This window comes from Ictidomys tridecemlineatus, chromosome 3, assembly GCF_052094955.1.
Source record: "Ictidomys tridecemlineatus isolate mIctTri1 chromosome 3, mIctTri1.hap1, whole genome shotgun sequence".
NCBI classification, from domain to species: domain Eukaryota; kingdom Metazoa; phylum Chordata; class Mammalia; order Rodentia; family Sciuridae; genus Ictidomys; species Ictidomys tridecemlineatus.
The window spans coordinates 165,242,454-165,263,280 of record NC_135479.1 but is presented as its reverse complement, the minus strand read 5'-3'; the positions used below and the strand labels follow the sequence as shown (position 1 = coordinate 165,263,280).

The following is a 20,827-nucleotide window of genomic DNA, read 5'->3' as shown; positions in this document are numbered from 1 at the left end:
TTTAAGGTTCTCAGAAATTTCAAAAATAACATTTTTATTGCTAATTACCAGCATAAAAGTAAAACTCAAAATACTTCAAAAGGTAATCAATCTACTTAAAAGCAGCAGTGCAAATGAAAATTACTAATATGCCCACCTATTACAAACAGAATAAGTCATGGTACATACTTCTGCACAGGTCCAGTATGCCTGACTTCCCGCCATTCTTCATCTGGATTTGATGTAATAGAAAGTGAGTAGCAACCACTGCTTTGCTTCTGCAGAAAGGTGTATGTAGGCTTAGATGCTTCTGTATTTGAGGGCTGAAAGAAAATGACAAGGTAAAGTTTCCTTATCAATACATAAATAAAAACAAAATAACTTCAAAAAGAACAAAGGTAAAACCTAAATTTGTAACTGAAACTATGACTAAAATCCACATCAATGAACTATATACTAAAATTTCTTTTAAAGATATAACCAAACCAAAAAAAACAATGCTTGTGATCAAAAGATAGTGTATACTGTAAACTTAAGTGTTTAAGATGTGGGGCTCTAAAATTAAAGAAGAATTTTACAACTGAAGCTCAAGATAATCCAAACATATGGTAAATAACAGAAAAAGATTTAAAATTTTTTCAAACAAATATTTTAGTTGTAGATGAACACAATACCTTTATCTTTTTATGTGGTGCTGAAGATCAAACCCAGAGCCTCACACATGCTAGGCAAGTACTCTACCACTAAGCCACAACCCCTGCCCCCAAAAATTTAAAAGAGGTTGAGTTTATAATATATCATAAATTGATATCCATAATTGGAAAACAAAAATATGATTACATAATATAAGAAGCAAAATTTTCTAACATAACCTAGAAGGATGGTAAAGTCTTAAGCATCTTCTTAAATTAATGTGGCTTTCTAAAGGCCATCTGAATAAAAGATGAGCCTCGGACCATATCCATGTATGTGTTCGGTGGGCATGTGAACATCTGTGTATGTATAGCTACTTAACAAAAACTTTTCTTTCTAGAAGTATTTTGCAGATATATAAGATACATGTAAATAATCAACCTCCTATAAAAATAAAAATAGTATTTTTAATTTCCTATTATTTCAAGTTCATTTTAGACTTATAGACATTTCCATAAATAAATAAATAAATAAATAAAATACAGATGCAGCTAAGGTTCACCTAAAATCTTTTTTTTTTAATATTTTTTCAGTTGTAGATGGACATAATACCTTTATTTATTTGTTTGTTTATGTTTGTTTGTTTGTATGTGGTGCTGAGGATTAAAACCAGTGCCTCACACACGTGAAGCAAGCACTCTGCCACTAACCACAATCCCAGCCCAGATTCACCTAATCTTAACATCGAATACAACCACAGTATAATTATCAAAAGCAAGAAATTGGGGCTGGGGCTGTGGCTTAGCAGTAGAGTGATCACCTAGCACAGGTGAGGCCCTGGGTTCAATTCCCAGCACCACATAAAAATAAATAAAGATATTGTGTCCTAATACAACTGGAAAATATATATTTTTTTAAAAATCAAGAAATTATCACTGATAAAATAATATTAACTAGATTACTAGACTTTACTCTGACTTCACTAGTTTTTCCCTTAATATCATTTTTCTATTTAGGATCCTACGATTCCTTAGTCTTTTCTTGTCTTTCATGATCTTAATACTTCAGAAGAGTACTGCTCAGTTATTTTATGATTGGGTTTGTCTGGGGTTTTTTCATGATTTAGATTAGGGTGAGGCATTGCTGAAAAGAGCACCACCGAAGAAGTTATGTACTCTTCTTAGTGTATTATATCAGAGGGTACATTATATCAATATCTTATTGATGGTGATGTTAATTTTGCTCACTTGGTTAAGGTGAGGTCTGCCAGGTTTCTGCTCTGCAAATTTACTAGGTTCCTTTTTGTAATTAATAATATTTTAGGCAAGAGACTTTTATATTCACATATCCTATTTCTCCTTAAATTTTCACCCATCAAATTTAGCATCCATCAGTAGACCTTGCCTGCAACAATCAAAAATATAGTGTTTTAGTGGTGGTTTTATATTTTCCTATTGCTTTTCCATTTATTAACTAGATACTTTTCTAAGAAAAAAGCACCCCTACACACCATTTATTATTTAATTTTTATTCATTCATCAACTGTTATCTATTTATATCAGTATATATTTAAACATATTTATATTACTCTTTGGTGATAAACCCATGCTGTCATTAATGATTCTGTGAAATAAACTTTTTAAACTATTTATTTCTGTGAAATAAATACTTTTAGTATTAGAATACTTTCAGATTGATTCCTGTGCCCTTTTGACAAAATATTGTGTTTTGAAATCAGCCTAATATTGGTGAAAGAATTTTTACCTCTTTACTTACGCACTGTCAATCATATTAATTGTATGCTAACCTGAGATATTGATTTCATCTTCATTTCTTCAGTAGTGGCAGGGAAAGAACAAGTTGAAGCACAATAATAATGAATAAAAGAACTTTCTTTTGAAGTGAGGTTCTGAAACAGCGGAAATGCCTGAACCCAAGATAATGGATAAGAAAGTTCTAATTCTCCATGGGTGGTACTTATTTCCATCATAATATCTTTCAATTTCAATTCTTCTCTTTGTGAAATGGGATTGTTTAGCTCAAGGAAAATGAATTCATTAGATTTTGCTACAAAAAAAAAGAAATAAATTTTTACCACAAGTTATTATTTTTCAAGAGAATTATAATTAAGATAATTTAATTATGAAAAATAGAAAGTTTGACATAAAACCCAACAAAGTATTTTGTATGTTAATGATAAATGATGCAAATTAAAATCTGAAAATACACCATCAGTAATCTAGAACCAAAATTCACAATTTTTGAACTCCTGTTCTACCACATTAGAATGGAAATTCTGCAATGGTTTTGACTACTGTATCTCCAGTGCCTACCATTTACTAAGTGCTAGTAAACATTTATCAATGAATGATAATTAAATAATTACTTATTTTTCTCTAGCCTTCCATAGATCAAATCTAACAATTAACAAAGTATTATAATTAAACACTTCCTTTATTTTCTTTCCTCAATCATTTTAACAATGGTCTCCAAATCACTGCCTTCCTCCACAATGATTATAAATGGCTCTTTACATTTATCTCAACTTCTTGCTATTTAATTATTAATTTTCCCATTGGAAGTAATTAGAACAGGGAAATAACAGGTTTTAAAGGTATAAAATTGAGCTCACTATTTGACATCTTTAATGTGCAACAAAGTAGAGGGAGGAAGGTAAAGAGATAAAAAGATATAAGAAAAAGACTAACTTGAGGTACCTAATTTTAAACCAAACTCTGTTAGGAGTTAGAAACTAAACAAAGTTGAAAAATATCTCAAGACGCACATTATATAGATATGTGTTATTGATGCCTACAGAAAACCATTCAATCCAACCTTAGAAGCATGGCATATAAGCAAGCTGAATTTTATTTTTCAGAAACTAAAGAAAATACCAAAAGTAAAGGAATCTATATTTTGTTTAGTCTTGCCACTAATTAACTGTCATAATTTATTATGAAACAGTAGCAAGAAACTCACAAAAAAGGTAGCCAAGGGAAACAACTAGAAGATATTTCTTTTAAATCATGTTAATAAGTAGAATAATTTATCTTATATAACATTAGGGGATAAGATTATTTAATTCAATAAGATTAATTTCAGTTCAATGAAATAATTGGTCTATTAAATTATTTAAAAGAAAATTATTTATAGGACTTTTCAGGTTATCCTGAAATTTTAAAGTTATTTTATACTCACATTGTTGGCTAAATACAAAGTGTTCTAATTGGGCCTGAATCTCTTGAAGGTAATTTGAAGAGACCCAGAGGAAAAGGATAGCATGACTCCTTTTACTGTGATCATCACCCTTATTCTTCCATAATCCAAACCTCTTTAAATGCATGGTATCCACTAACAACGAAACCTCATTCAGGGACACTGAAACAAAGAAAAGACAAAAAACTAAAAGTCAACCTATTAGGAATACAGGATTTATGCACTATGTGACACTTCCTAACACATTTTTTTGAAAGAACTACATGCCAAAAAAAAAGAACTACATGCCAAGTTTTTCAGAAACATAGTTCCAGTACACTGCATTAAACTTCGCTGAAATACCTGAAGCAGTATTAATAGAGTAAAAATATCACATTAAAAATTAGGAAGAGCTAAAGAATTACTAAATGATAATTAAATACAGAGGTTAGTCTCACACAATATGATTTCAGTTATATCCAAAAAAGAAAAATTTGAGGCTAAATTTCTGCACCATAAAAATTTTATGCAAAGAGAGTTCTTGATAAGAATTCTAATATCTTTAGAGAAAAAAGTCTAATGCAGAAAACTAAGTATGCATAACTTTAAAAATTCTCAGTTTCTATCTTTCTTATCTTGGTCAATACTATAATCAAAGACCAATTTCTGCCCATATTTCTTTTCCTAAAATATCTGTATTTCACCACATAGACAAGCTAGATTATCAGGAGGTTTTGAATGGTGGAATATATTTCTTTTAAAGTTCTTCCAGATTTTACTTTTCAAAACTTTTAAGGAATAACTCTAAATTATTAGGTTTTCTTTCTCTTAACTAAAAAAAATCTCCTCTGGAATTTCTTTTTTTTTAACTCAAATAACCATGGAAAACTGGTTTAAAGAAGTCCTGAAGGTCATCTAGTCCAACTTTTAGAAAGCAAGCAGCTAAACCAGGAAAACAACTATCATTTAAACATAAAATTAAGATGAGTGCCTATCTGAAATAGGATTCCCTATTAGGACTCCCCTCTGCCTTATTTCATGACACCTTGCTACTCAGAGTGTGGTCTTCAGCCTGTAACACTGCCATCACCTGGAAGTTTGTTAGAAATATTGGATATTAGATCCCACTCCAGATCTCAGTTTAATAGCTTTGCATCAGGTGATTAATTATGAACATTAAAGTTTAAAAATAATTTTATAAGATTCAAATACTTGATTAACCAGTCATATTATGTTCCTAAGTCCACCATTCAATTCTTCATATCATAACTCCCCATTATGAAAATAAAGTACTAGCAATGACAAACATTTGATTTAAAGAAGGGAGAGAACCCTCAAAACACTGCTCTTCATTTCTTCCTCGAATAGCCCACAATGCTACACCCACTTTTCCATTCCTTCTAAGTAACGGAATCCTAACTTTATTAAGGGAAGCAAGATACCCACCTTCGAATGACCTAATTCCCAGTTTTCTTTACAATACGTGTATGATCATAAAATTAAGTCAGCTAGTAAAATTAAGCAGAAGAGTGGCGTATTCTTCCAAGTAAGATCCTTAGAAGGGAAACAGTATGTGTTCTTATAATCATTTTCCCCTTTCACCTGACTTCTGCCTGAAACACTAACATGATGGTGGAGTATGAGCAGTAATACTGGCCATAAGACAAACATGGGGATGAAAGTCATGCATCAAGGATGAGAATAGAAAAATAAGACTCTAGGCCACTGAGCACCATGGAAACACAATGCCAGTGCAGCCTACCTCTAGATTTCTTCGTGTCAAGGAAAATTAAACTACTTTCTCTAAGCCACTGTTACTTGCAGCCAAATAGAATTAACAGCAAATATAAATATGGATAAATTTTTCCCTCAAATCATGAAAGAAAGGAAACATTTAGACGCCTAGGTTTCCATCAAAAAGACTGCTTTATATGCAAGTCTTGTTTTAAAAAATAAAAATTGGATATGGGAAAATAGCCACAGGCAGCATTTTAGAAAAAAGACTAATATTTTCCTCTTCCTTTATAAAGTTGAAAGGCTTATTGTCATTGAAAGCAATATTTTTCCACATTTAGTAAATAAAATTGTACTTTAAGCACCATATGGAACTCTATTATGTGTAACTATAATACACTAATAAAACCATTTTTAAAACATTATGGGACAGAAAAATATAAAATAACAATATTTGAAACAAAGTGTAAATATGAACTATGAAAATCTAAAATATCATTTTTTGATACTTGTATCATAAAACTTGGGAAGTAGCTCTCTTCACTACCTAGGTCTTTATAGATTGTAACATTACTACCTTTTCTAAAAGTTACATGTCTTTATTTCTTCTGAACAGTAAATACTATATTATTCCTAATAATTTATTAGCATTTCTTAATAAGGATTATAAATGTATTATTTTGTGCCTTATATATTACTACTTAAGTGATAATATAATTATTAGATTCATATCACAACATAAGTTTTAGATTCTGAACATGGGGTATCTGAAGAATTCAACTAAGGTTATTTTGATCACATCTTCAATCTCAAACAGAAGCTTCTTCTTTAGTTCATATCTGAAGTGCTAGTGCTACTTGTGTGTGGATTTTTCTTCCTTGTTCTTATCATTCTTTCTCTAAAGAAAGAATTGTTTATTCTTGTCATTATCTATTCTAAAAGATTTTCAATTGGGGAGTGAATGAGAAAACAGTTTGAATCTCTTTAAGTTGCAGGTACATTTTTCCACCCTACTCTGCTTTACTCACACAAGAAATGGTATAAAAATCTCTTAGCATCTATGCAAAAACAATACATGTCTATGTGCTTCCTTCCCTGTAGTTCCTATTTTCATTCATTCTTGTGAATCCAAAAATAGTCTTGCTATTTGCCAAAATTTTATTTCTGTTAATACTAAGAAATCACCATGAGTACTTTAATATTGTTTTGATTTACAGTCATTAAAACAATAATCACTATTTTCAGTGTGTAAAACATTTTAATTCTCTTGTGGAGCTGCTAAAAAATGTTAAAGTATAATATTATTAAACTACCTTAGTTTTATTTACATTCTATACTGAAAAAAACATGAAAAACTGTTTGAAAAAGGATTTCAGAATTTTTGCTAACCAAAATTTTATGCTCAAAATTACAGTGAAAAGGAAAGAGAATGATAGCTTACCTTGAAATGGGATTTTAATATACTTTGTTGTGAACTAAAGAAAAATAAAAGCAAAAAATGAGTTACTACCCAAAATGTGTTAAGTTTAAAAAAATTTTAATACCACAATTACACATTCAAAGTTTACATGAAAAATGCTCAAGCCCATCTATCAGTAAACCAAGAAAATGCTTCACTCTAGAGACTTAGTTTTAGGGATGTTTAAGAACCTTGTGCAAATAATTTAATTCTCAATATGCTCATTTATAAAAACTGTTAAGACTTTAATAAATATATGTTTTGAAGATGTCCTCTAAAAATTTAAGGAAGATATAAAACAAAGTCCAGAAAAAACTACCAAGAGACCATACAAGGTAGCTGATTCAGAAGCTGATGATGATTCTCTTAGGGATGAAATTATAGCAATCAAACTCATAAGAGACATGTGAACAAACGAAAGTGCCAATGTACTATATTAATTGTAATGAGATATTAAAACTAACAAAAGCATTAACATGTACCACCTGCAATGAACATTTTGTTCTGTAGAAGAACAAAAGACTGCTTTTACCACATGAAAACAACTGGTAAAAACAGTTGTTTAGTATCGAATGGCTACAAAAATCTAATAAATCCAACTTGTGATGCACTTGTCAATATGACAACATAAATTAAGTACAAAAGACAATACTCTCTCCCTTGGATAGTCTTTAGGTGAGCATTGCCAATTCTTTTATCCCTAGCATTTTCATCTTTCTGTTACATTTTACAAATTCCCTTCTGACTGAAGTTCTTGTTCTTTCTGCTTCTTCTTTCCCAAGAAACTTATTTTTTCTAGGTATCTTTTATATATATATCTGATGATCCTAAATGTTGCTTTTATAAGCTAATACTATATTATTCCCTAATAATTTATTACCATTTCCTAATAAGGATTATCAGTGTATTATTTTGTGCATTATATAGTCCTACTACTTAAGTGATAATATAATTATTAGATTCATTATCACAACATAAGTTTTAGATTCTGAACATGGGGTAACTGAAGAATTCAACTAAGGTTATTTTGATCATATCTTCAATCTCAAACAGAAGCTTCTTCTTTAGTTCATATCTGAAGTGCTACTTGTGTGTAGATTTTTCTTTCTTGTTATTATCATTCTTTCTCCAAAGAAAGAATTTTTAAAATATTTTCTTGTCATTATCTATTTAAAAGATTTTCAGTTGGGGAGTGAATGAGAAAACAGTTTGAATCTCTTTAAGTTGCAGGTACATTTTTCCACTCTACTTTGCTTTACTCACACAAGAAATGGTATAAAAATCTCTTAGCATCCGTACAAAAACAATACGTTTATGTGCTTCCTTCCCTGTAGTTCCTATTTTCTTTCAAGTTCCTATTTTCTCAAGGCCAAATCTTACAAATGTACTATCTAAAACAAAAGACATTTGTGTTTTGAAGTTTGTTTTTTTCCATTAATATCAAAGGAATGTGCCTGTTTATTTATTCTTTGGTTAAGTTTCTCTTTTGATCAATATGTATATAAAACTGTTGATCATATCAGGGTTAGTCTGTAAGCATAAGACAGAAAGCCAAGATGATCTTGGTATTTGAATTTTATATAAGTTAGCAAACAATGTTCATTGAAACCACAGGTTTGACTCCATTTATTTTTTCAATTTAAAAATTATTTCATATTGCATTTTCACAAATATAAAAGACATCTAATATAGGGTAAGTCAGCCATTGAAGCAAAATAATGCAACAGGACATACTAGTTTAAAGCTGAGTTTGGAGTTCAAATCCTGTCTGTATTGTCTCCACCATTAACATAAATAATAACTAGGTAAACAGGCAACATATTGAAACTCTCTCAGCTTTAGCATGACCCTTAAGCCAGGGGAGTCTCTATCATTAGACACTAGCATCTGATTAACAATGAGTTGTCTAATTTAATACAAACAAATACATCTTATTATTCTCTTACTTTCACATAATTGCTACACATATTTACCCTTTGCAAATCATTCTGATATGTCTCACTGGGTCTTTAATCTCATAAAATATTCCTAGTAAAAGTAACTAACTAGTTCTACAAATTGAATATAAGAGTTGCTTGCTTTTCAGTTATATACCTGTTATTACAAAATACTGCAACAGTATGATCCTTACTACACTTTCTCTCTCCCCCTCTTTCCACGTCATCAAGAACTCTTGTCCTATCAAGCCAGTCTACTTGGCAAGTATCTGACAATGATCTATATCTCTGAATGACAACTATGGCTAATGTTATTTCTCCCAGAAATAAAACCCCATTTATAGCAAAATAATTAATCCCCAGTTAAGAAAGTGAAAAAAATGTTTTTGTGAAATTAAGATAAATCCAGTTTTCTGAAGTTATTAAACTGGCTTAAACTCTAAAATAAAGATAAGCCTAAGAGTTATTTCATAATTTCTTATGCATCTAGAACCAGTCTCTGAACATAATTTATACCTAATAAACACTTTCCTATCATAAAAAGATAAGATTTAAAGAAATAAAAGGTTTTCAATTATTGCAACATTTTTTACACTTAAAAAAAAAAAAAACCTAACTCAACCGCCCAACTAGAGGAAAATGGCTTTAATGTGTATAATTTTCCACCATTGATATTTTTCTAATTCAGCTAAAGTGTAAGTCTCATGAGACTGAAAACACTATCTCCAGTATCTATAGCAAAGTCTAACATACTGCATGTACTCCGTGAATGTTTAGAAATTAAATGAATTTAAAATACAAAATAAGTTCTTTAATTCTGTTACAGAGAATCATGAACTGTGTCTGAAAGAAAATATGTAAAATATGTAAAATGTCTTTTGAAAAACCTAAAATATTTAAGACTTTTACTCTTTGCCCTTTTTGGTTATTCAATATACTTTTTAATTTTTAAAACTGTTTTCACTTTCTACATTATAACTGAATTTTTGCAGAATTCCTTTTAGTCATTATTCACACACATGTATTTACTTTGATTTACTAAGCTACCTTCCTATAATTACACACTCAAATTTTAATTTTAAGAAATGTTCCAACAAATATAAGACAAATTTTTAAGACCTACATTATTTGCAGTCCCTTATGTAAAATAAAACATTGGAACAACAGAAATGACCAACAAATCGGAAGAAATTAAACTAATTTAATAAAATTGTGGTAAGTTACAAAGTAGCATGCATTTTAAAGTATCTATAGATATGGAATGATATACACTAAAAAACTGGCAGTTGTCTCTGGATAAGCAAGAAGATAAATTATTTTTATACTGTTAGTTTACTCATTTGTAGTTTTTTTAAATTTAATTTTGGTTTTTGCTCATAAAAAGTCCATCTGTGTAATTTCATAATTAATATACTAATTAATGAAAATTTCATTAATGAATACACTGGATTTTTCTCCCTTGAATAAATAATTATTGTCATATATTTAGGTTATCCAGTTTGTTTCCCATTACAAAGAGCTCTACAGAAATAACTGTTAAAATCTGAATTTATAATTTAAAAAAGCAAAGCAGGGGAGAAAAATCCTGAAAAATGAACAAAATTCTTTTTAAAAAAATTATAAAATCACTTCAGGCATATCAAAATCATTAGTATTTATAAAACAGTTGCCAGGAAATATTAATTTTAAACCAAATATTTCTTAAGCTTTCAAAAGATGTACAAATGAGATGCTACAAGTACATAGTAAAAAGAAAAGTTAATCAGCTGAGAAGAGAGGATCAGTGAGTTTCCTGGAAGAGGTAGTATTTCAGATAAGCCTTAAAAGATGATTAGGATTTTAACAGGCACAAATAGTAAGAAAATAAATCTGACTGAAATCTAGTCTGTCATTCATATGTAGTCTGAAAAGAAATGTCTTTTTAGTGAGAAAACAGATTATAATCAATTCCTGGACATCCTTAAATAACAAGATTAGGAATTTGGAGAAATCTGTTTATAACAGTTTAAACCAAAAAAATTAGATTTCTTCTTTCTGCTCCAAACTATAACCTGAAAAAATTTTACTTTACTTACAAATAACTTTTAGAGCCCAAAGAATATCAACTACTACATGTGATTTTTTTCATACATGATTTTCATTAGAATAGCTGTAACTGAAAGAAAAACCCAAATAAACTCTCCATGTTTAATTGCTTTTAATAGGTTTTAAAAATCAATAATTTTGGAGGTCACACAGCTGCATGATGTCTCCCACTTGCTCAGCTATTCAGAAGACACCTCTGACTAAAGCCATTTAACAGATTAAAAATGCCTTTTGCCATCTTCTGGTTTTGCCAAAATTACCTATTCCTGGGAAAAGAACTAAGACACAAATCATAAAACTTACTAATGAGTAACTTTTCTCTGGAATTACAAAACCCAGAATATATGAGGGTCTCTAGATAACACCAGAGTATGGACCAAGAATTTACTAATCTTGTCCTTTAATTAGAGTGAAATATCTAATGAATTATAGGGACTGACCTAGGAAATGATAGTTGATTGTTATCATAAGGATATTCTGGCAGAAAAGAAAAAAATCAATCCTGATAATGAAGGACTGCTCAGCACATAGTCTTCCTACTATTTGGCCCCTTGGCTCCTCCTTCCCCCACCATAAAGATCTTTGTGCCCCTAAGATTTGTGAGTGAGAGCCTCCCATCTTTGGTTTGCTGACTTTCCAAATAAATCTTTTTCTTCGCCCCAACAGTTCTCCTTTGAATCAGTGGCAAGTAAAAAAAGAGAATTTTAGGAAAGGGAATTAAAAAAACATTTCAAAGTCTGATGACTTTCAACATATCCCAAGTGCCCCATATAAAATTAATCTCAATTCTGTTTTTATTTGTACAAACATACAAATCTGAAAATGCCTTGTCCAAAATCCAAAAAGAAAAAAATAAAGAAAAAATACTTACTGTAATACAACCTTTAGAAGTTCCTTTTATTTTACCAATATACACAGAAGTAAATATAAAATCCAGTTTTAGATCTGTCTCATTATTAGGAATAACACAGGAAATGTTTTCCATGACTGGATTATATGGGCATAATTCAGATGATTCCTAATGAATAATAAATAATGAAATGCATACAATATAAGTGTTATATAAATGCTAAAAATAATCAAAGTCAATTTTTTAAAATTATTACTAATGAATCTGTGAAGAATTTTACATTGTTTTTTTAAAATATGTTTTAATTGGAGGTGGACACAATACCTTTATTTTTACTTATTTAATTTTATGTAGTGTTGAGGATGTAACCCAGTACCTCAACAATGCTAGGCGAGCGCTGTACCACTGAGCCACAACATCAGCCCCTTACACTGTTCTTATAATGTGAAGAAATAGTTACACAATTTTTTTTCTGAAGAGGCATATGGTTTGCCTTGAGAAAAGTAAAGTCAAATCCAAAATTAATTCCATAGGCCTAACCACCAGAAATATATCCTTATCTGCATCAAAGCCATGGCTTCCCATTCTGTATTCCCTGACTGGCTTTATACATTTTTAACTCAACAGATAAATTTAGATTCATGTAGTACTTTAATTTAAATGAGTTTTAAATATGTCTTTTAAACTCTACAACCATCTTACAGGTAGATTTTCTTTTTCCCATTTCTTAAAATTAGTAGATGTTTGGATTGGTTAAGTAACTTGCCTAAGGTTATAAGCAAGTCAGTGACAATCAAGTTTCTGTCTCTAGGACAAGTATCAAAGCACACAAAATTGCTTCCACTAACCAAGATAGTACTCTTGCTACCACACTTTTGTGAAAAGGGACCAGGGGAACATTGGAGATTGAACACAGGGTGCTCTACCACCGAGCTACACATACAACCCTTTTCATTGTATTTTGAAGCAGGGTTTGGCAAAAATGCCCAATTTGGGCTTGAACTTCTGATCTTCTGCCTCAGCCTCCAAATCCATGGGATTACAGATGTGCACCATTGCACCCAGTTGCTATTACTCTTTTAATGAGCAATGAAAGAATGTAAGCACTCAACAACCATCTGTTACATCAAATCTATTATGATTTATTATAGATTCTGGTTAAAAACGGCCAATCAGAAATGGTTCATAGTTACCAAAAGCCTCAAAACTCATATCATCTACTCTTAAGTAACTGCTTTTAAATGATATACAACCAGATTATGTCAAAATGAATGACATTATTACATATAACTATAATGAACCAATATAAAAATAATAATATACATCTAGATAATATCAGTAACTATGCCCCACAATCTCTTCTGAATTTTACAACTTTCAGATGACTTTTCAACTCCACATATATCCAGCCTCTGCAACATCATAAATGACCTAATAAATTATCACCATAGCAATTATTATGTATATGTACTCACTCCCCTTATAACAAATGTGATTAATCCTCATCTACAACATACATAGTATTCATTAACCCAGCTCACAATGCTTTGTCATTTTCCTCTTTTATTGCTATGTTTTATTCCCTAAATAAAAAGGAGAATCAGATCAACCGCAAGTGACTTCAATCAGGCAGAACAATAATTATGACTTTATTTTAGTGATAAAATGAAAAGCTAGCCTGGCACAGTGGTGCATGCCTGTAATCTCAGCAGCTTGGGAGGCTGAATCAGGCAGATCAAAAATTCAGAGCCAGCCTCAGCAAAAGTGAAGCTTTAAGCAACTTATTGAGGCCCTGTCTGTAAATAAAATACAAAACAGCTGGAATGTGGCTCAGTGGTTGAGTGTCCCTGAGTTCAAACCAACCCCCCCACCATCAAACAACCCCCAAAAAAGGGTGGGGAGCGAGAGAGAAGTTGATTCAAAAATAATTTAATGTGGCTTGTGCTTTGTAAAGAGTGTCTCCAAAAATAACCAGAAACAAGGCAGGGCACAGAGATATGGCAATTGCCTTATATCTACTGATTGGTACCTACAGAATTTACTGCTTGGTTATAACCATGAATTCTGTAAATTCTGTGAGAGGTTTTTTTTGTACTACGATCATTTCATACTGTATTGATAATTTATATACTGCCAACGCAACCATAATTTATCTACAAGTTTAAACTCACTAGTAATGACATTTTGCAGTGGGAGGGGGGCAGTTACCAGGGATTGAACCTAGGGGCACTTAAGCACTAAATCACCTCCCCAGGTCTTTTTTTTTTTTTTTTTTTTTTTTTGGGAGACAGGGTCTCACTAAGTTGCTAAGGCTGGATTTTGAACTTGAGATCCTACCCCACTTGTTGGGAGCTGCCAGGCAGGAGCTGAGCAGGGCCCCTAACTTTGAGTGATGGAAATGTGGAGACTGGCTTCCCTGACCAGGAAGCAAGTGGATTCCCATCTCCACTCAGCAGGGGAGCAAAGCTTTGGAAGTAGGCCTTACCCAACAGGAGTGGGCTGGCCCTTGTAAACATTACCCTTTTTGTCTTATATGGATGGAATGTTCTTTCAAACAGTCTCTCCTAATAAAATCAGGATTCCAGGAGCACTCCCTCTCTTTCTTGCCTGCCTTGTCCCCTTTGTGGGAGATGAGTCAGAGGAGCTGTCATAGAACCCAAAGAAAAAGGTATTTTCTCTGTCTTTGTATGATTATTTCATGCCAGCCCCGTTCACCTAGAGTGACACTGACTGATTTATCTGTGTGTCATAACAAATGGCGCCCAAACAGGGACTCCAGCATGAATTTTAGAAATTTAGTGGGTTTGGATCTTTCCAGAAGCTAAGCGTGCTTAGGATTTCAGAATATTGTGGGTTGAATTGTCAAAAGTATGGGAATTAGAATAAAAATTTGTGATGTTAAACTCATATAACATCTGGGAATTTTTGGTCTTTAGAAAGAGAAAAAAATATTTTTTGCAATTCTAGGGACCCTAATTAGATATGGAGAATAAAAAATTAGAAAACTGGAGGTCCCACTGAGATTAGTAAGGTGACTCATGAACTATGGTGATTGATGAACTATGTTGTTAGGTTCAGTCCTCTCCCATTTGGATTATTTTTTGTGGAATTTTTGTATTTTGAAATATTAGGTAAAGATTTGGGGGTTTATATGCTAGGAATCAATGTCTGCAGAATGAAAGGAAAAGAGAAAATTTTTTTTGTGGTGGAACTTGGTCCGGGGTATTTTATACTTCTGGAGAGGCAAATTTTGTTTTTCTGCTGTTTTTTAAAGGTGCTCAAACAATTTATATTGCGCCTCTTCACAACATTCTTGTCCAGCAGGGATCAGAAGTAGCTTTAATTCAGCTGCTGCTTTGGGACAGATACAAGGCTTTGACAGCTGTTCTCTATGGGACTCTATAACTAGATGCACTGCTAGCAATATTCTGCCCTTTAAAAAACCTAATTTGTCAAAATGCAGGCTGCTTCAGAGGCAAATGCAGCATCTGCCTCTGAAGCCCGTCTGGGAGTTTGAGGATTTTTCTTTTCTTTTCTTTCTTTCTTTCTTTTTTTTTTTTTTTTTAAATGACCGCATGCTTCAGAAGGGAGCTGCGGGAACAGCAATCCGCAGAGGAAAGGGCAAATGGCTGAATGCCCATACTAAGCGCGAGGCAGCTGCAGCTCCGGAGCAGGAAGCGACAGGACGTGTGTGGCCATCTAAACGCAGACCCACTCATCGGCACCAGCGTAAACCTTTTAAAGCACCCACGGAACGCTTGCGCTACGAGGGGTACAGGAGCGTGACAGCTCCACGCCACTGCTCCAAAAGTGCTGGCCATAACTGGCATAGACACAGGCCAAGCCGGCCGTCGCTCCCGCCCACAGGGTCAGAAGCACAGTATGGCTGCCGAGCCTCCACGCCCGGAGCTAAAGGAACAGGAAGCAACAAAGCCCTGAATGGCAGCCTGCAGCGACGCAAGCAGGACCGCCGCCCACCTTTGGATCCGGGATTCTGACGGGACAAATCCAGGAGCTCCCGCCCAGGGCAGTCGCTGAACAGCGGATGGCGCTGTGGCTCGCTGCAACCGCCCCGGAGCCTAGCCTGACCGAGCCCTGCTTCCCGCTTCGCCTCGTGCCAGCTGGCCCGTCAGCCAAGGGAACATAAGGCCACCCTGCCGACCTCCGCGACTCCGGGGGACTAGTGAAATGCCCACGCTTTTTTTTTTTTAAATCATGATAACCACTTACAAAGCGCAGGCTGGACCGCCGAGACACGGGCACTAAAGTAGCTGGGCGCAAGACCCGCCCCAGCGTGACGGGATGGGAGTGGGGGTGGGGGAGGGGGAGGATGACCCAATACCAAACAGCCTGGCACCAAGGATTTTCGCCTGGAAGCCTAGGGCAAGGGCTAGCGTAACTTCTCCCCCAAGCGGCCCACCCCGGCGGGGAGAACACGGGATCAAAACGCCAAACCAGCCCGAGCTGCGAATGGCAGCGGTAGCGACTGGTCGCAACAGCCATGCCTGCTGGCTCCACGCTGTTACAACCGCTGGCGAAAACACAAAGCCGCAAATGCATCACTGGGCACAACAAGGGTTCAACCAGAACTGCTAGTAATCGGACATGCGAAATGCACAGGACCTCAAGCAAAATTTTGTGTTACACGTCGGGTCCATGCTTTAGCACGAAGAAATCCTTCAGCTTAGTGGCTGCCCGACAAAATGGCAGAAAAGTCCCGCCTCCCGCGTTTCCACAGGCTTTCCTTTGGTCCCTCCCACTGTCAATCAAGCAGCTTTGCCTCCCATTCCTAATATACTTCTTTCTCACTCAGGCTTGACAATCAGAATTACAAGATCTGCGCCCAGCTGTTAAAAAATTCCTTCATGATTTTAATACATTCCCACTAATGAAAGATATTTATTTTTCAGGTAAAATTTGATTTGGCAAACTCTTCCATTAAGTAACATGATTTTTTCTCTATAGCTTTATTATTAATAAAAAATTGCAATAATGTCACAGGAATAAGAGATTTTGCATACCCTTTTTCATAACTTAACCTTCTTTTTAGGAACTATATTTGGATGGATTTGACCACTGTGAAAACAAGCTGGCACCCAAAATGTTTACACAGTGTTTTCATGATGGCCAAGAAATCCTTCTTCCTTTAATTTCTAACTATGTAATTACAATAAATAAAATATACATAAGGATCTTATTTTAGCTACATCATGTGACATTACATAAAAGTGCACTCCTAGTTGAAAATAAGTGATATTTTAAGAACCACATGGTTTCATGAGATTTACATAATTATAAGCTATTTATACATTTATTATAAGCTATTTATATATTTATTTTTAATACATATTTTTCCAGTTATTTAAATAATCTTACTCTTTAATTCATAAGATAATTAAAATATATGTGTCTATTTGCTTCTAATTGTTTTCCCTCAACAGGAAGCATTTAATTTATACTTTTACTTATGCATTTTTCTAATGCTCTGCCTTTTATAGTTAAAAATATCTAAGATAAATGTAATTTGCTGTAAAATACTTACTTCAAGAGATACTACATTATAAAGTCTAAAATATAACCATCAAATTATTTCTAATTCCTAAATCATTATTTAGGTTTTTGTAAAGAGACAGATATAATTCTATGAAGCAAAGATGTCCAGAAAAATTCTCACTAAAAAATAACAATTATTTAAATTCTAAGACTTACAGGAATTATTCCAAATATAACCATATAAGAATTCTAGAAGGATAGGCTGGGGATGTGGCTCAGTGGCACAGTCCTTGCCTCGCACATGTGAGGCACTGAGTTGGAGTCTCAGCACCACATAAAAACAAATAAATAAAGTTAAAAAAAAAAAAAGAATTCTAGAAAGATAAAAGGATGCTTCTCCAGAGAAAAAGCAAACATTGGAGAGTCATAAGAGGAAGAAAGAAATCATCTTTGGGTAAAAAAAAAAAAAAAAGTCTTTATTTACTCTAAGATTTAATGAAAAAAGGATTTTCCTGAATAGGAAAATCTTTGTATAATTGTCTAGACAGTGATATAGAAAGTTGAGACAGTTTGAAAACAGATATATATAGAGATAGATAGATAGATATATGGCTGGATTGACTATATGGACTGATCAATTCTAGGACATTTCAGGCTATTCCCCTGATACTAATATACTGACATAAGCTAAGATTTTTGTCCATATTCTGACATAACAGAGCTTATTAAACATTAAGCTTATACTTAGTAATTTTGCTGTTTAAACAAGGATTAAATTTTTAGTAAATAAATTCACATCCTTGATTAAACAATAAATGTCTTCAAATACTACCTAGAGTTCTATTTTTGAAACTTCTCCTAAAAAATTAAAATCAGTAATTATGATTATTACTTCTAATTCTTACATATTACTTCTGTTTTATTAGACATTTATGGGATTTAAGAGAGCATTTTATGCTTATGAAACACATGTATTCTGGAAAGATGTCTCTGTCTCTATCTATCTATATTTCTCATGCCCTTAGTAAAGGCCACAGCTCCTAAATTAAGAACTCTGCCTCTCAATTCTTTCTAAATTAAGATGATCATTTAAATTAATCTAGAACTAATTTCAAGGTACAAATTTTTATATACAGCTTATTATATTCTTCATTTTTGGTAATTCTGTTAAAATCAAAATCAAGTCATACATTTAGTAAAGGCAAAGTTTCTATTTAACATGGTCCCTTTCCAATTCATTAATGTTGAACTTAACATAATAGATGACCTTTGTCAAGTTTTATGACCAGCTAGAGATAATAAATCCCTTCTCATTATTCAAATACTTGCACTATTGTCAATAAATTAAAACCAATGACATTATGACTTATGCCAGCATTTTATTCAATTTCAATAAATAAAAAAGGCAGCAAACAGGACCCCATATGCACACACTAGATCTTACAAAATATTTCAAAAATTTTTCTTAATTGTGATACTGAGAATCTTACTGCTGCTGAACATAATTTAGTACGTTAAATCAAATTTCAAAAGAGAGAGTTTAAACTGGTCACTGTAGAATGGCTGAAAAATCTCACACAGGAAGGTAAATTTCCAGCTGCAGAGTTTGCAGCAATGCAGGCTTTTCAAGCTTGACAAATAAGTAAAACTTATGAAGACTTCTATAGACCCATTTCTCAGGTACACTTTTAATGTGCTTTGCAATGTAGACTGGAAATCCACCCATGTAACTGCATTAATTATATTGACTATAATGGTCAGCTACCTAAATTGATCCTATGATACATGCTGGCTGTATAAGAATAACTTTTGAGAAAAAGACAGCATATGAGAAACCTAAACCAGCCAAACATGCTGGTCCTTTGAAATTAAGACTATATTTATATATCTGTCAAAATAGAAAGATTGTTAAAATAGAATTTCCCTATACAGGCCAGTTATTTACAGACTGGTCTCCTAGAATTGACAAAAATAATTACATGAGGATGCCATAACTCCTAGAAGTTTAACCCTCAGCGAGATGGTGCCCAAAAGGATGTGTGATGCTAACTTTTGCCTCCAGAATTCTGCATTACTGACAGGCCTAAAGTGTGAGGATTAAAAGAGAAAGGATGATAAATATCCTGTAACCTGTAAAAAAAAAAATGCAACTTGCTTAATTGTATCACTAGTTATAACAGAGGAAAAGGACACTGATTCTTCATCAATGTTCCATTGTCCTATTGTCAGCTAGCATTTCGGAACTATGGCATTCTGAAATTAACATTCAGGCTTTGAAACAGCTGCATGCCAATTAATTAGACCTCATGAGCCTTAAAGTGATTACTTAAAACGTTATTCATTGTTTCTATAATTACAGCCTTTGTGGCTATGTCTCAAAACTTACAACATGTGAATTTTCTTAATAATTTGACTTCAATTACTTCCAAGATCTCCAATAGTCAGATGAATACTGATGGAAGGATTGGAATGAAGTTGAACACTTTAGAAGCCACTGTAATGAATAATACAAATGAGCTCTATGCTCTATGGTTTGAGGAAAGACTTAAATGCCATGTTTGTGTTACTATGGCCAAACACAATGTTTCCCAATAAAACTGAGAAAGGATTAAAAATCTTCTGATGAGTATTTGGCAGAGTAATAATAATAACCTGGATCTTTCAGAGTTAATTAAATGACTTTAATCCTAAAAATATGTTAAAACATTCTATATGGTATGTTATTGAAATGATATGTTTTCTAATTCTTTTTGTGACTCAATAGTAGGTCATGATGACCTCGGACCAAGAATCCAGTGACTGAAAGATAGAATTCCTCAATTGCCTTTATATACTAAGAAAGGGGAAATATGTCAAGAGCTGCCACACAGGAGCTGAGTGCCCCCTAGCTTTGAGTGATGGAAATGTGAAGACTGGCTTCCCTAACCAGGAAGCAGGTGGATCCCCATCTCCACTCAGCATGGGAGCAAAGCTTTGGGATATGGATGGAATGTTCTTTCAAACAGTCTCCCCCAATAAAACCAGGGTTTGAGGCCAGCTCCTCTCTTTCTTTCTTGCCTGCCTTGCCCCTTTGTGGGATGTGGGTCAGAGGAGCTGTCACAGAACCCAAAGGAAAGGTATTTTCTCTTTGTGTGATTATTTCGTGCCAGCCCAATTCACCTGTTGTGACCCTGACTGATTTATCTGTGTGTCCAGACACCCTCTTAGCCTCCAAAGCCACTGGGATTACAGGCATGCACCACCAGTAATGACACTTTTAATCATAAATATACCTAAGCCATTAAGTAGGCTATTGACCCAATTTGGCAAGAATTTTAGGGAAAATCCAGACCATACCCAGATATCTGTGTAGAGTTTCAACTGCAAAAGAAATACCTATGAAACAATAATCTGACTGCCAAACTGTTTTTATATATCTGACCAAACTTTGTCACACTGCAAATTAATAGCCCCTAAGATTAT

General features: G+C 33.3%; 1 protein-coding gene across 11 annotated transcripts in view; it reads right to left on the bottom strand.

Moving 5' to 3' along the window:
* Window positions 1-20,827, bottom strand: part of Senp7 (SUMO specific peptidase 7) — a 137,237-nt gene that overhangs the window by 15,809 nt on the left and 100,601 nt on the right. For 10 of the 11 annotated variants that reach the window (XR_005726943.2, XM_013362776.4, XM_078044317.1 and 7 more), the window contains 5 exons: window positions 11,894-12,040; window positions 6,983-7,016; window positions 3,811-3,990; window positions 2,420-2,679; window positions 169-302 (listed from right to left, as the gene is read on the bottom strand). Coding sequence is in view for 10 of the 11 variants with exons in the window: in XM_013362776.4 (XP_013218230.2) it covers window positions 169-302; window positions 2,420-2,679; window positions 3,811-3,990; window positions 6,983-7,016; window positions 11,894-12,040 (755 nt within the window). In the remaining variant the exon portion in view is untranslated. The remainder of the gene's footprint in view (window positions 1-168; window positions 303-2,419; window positions 2,680-3,810; window positions 3,991-6,982; window positions 7,017-11,893; window positions 12,041-20,827) is intronic. The other variant, XM_021733079.3, reaches the window with a different exon arrangement.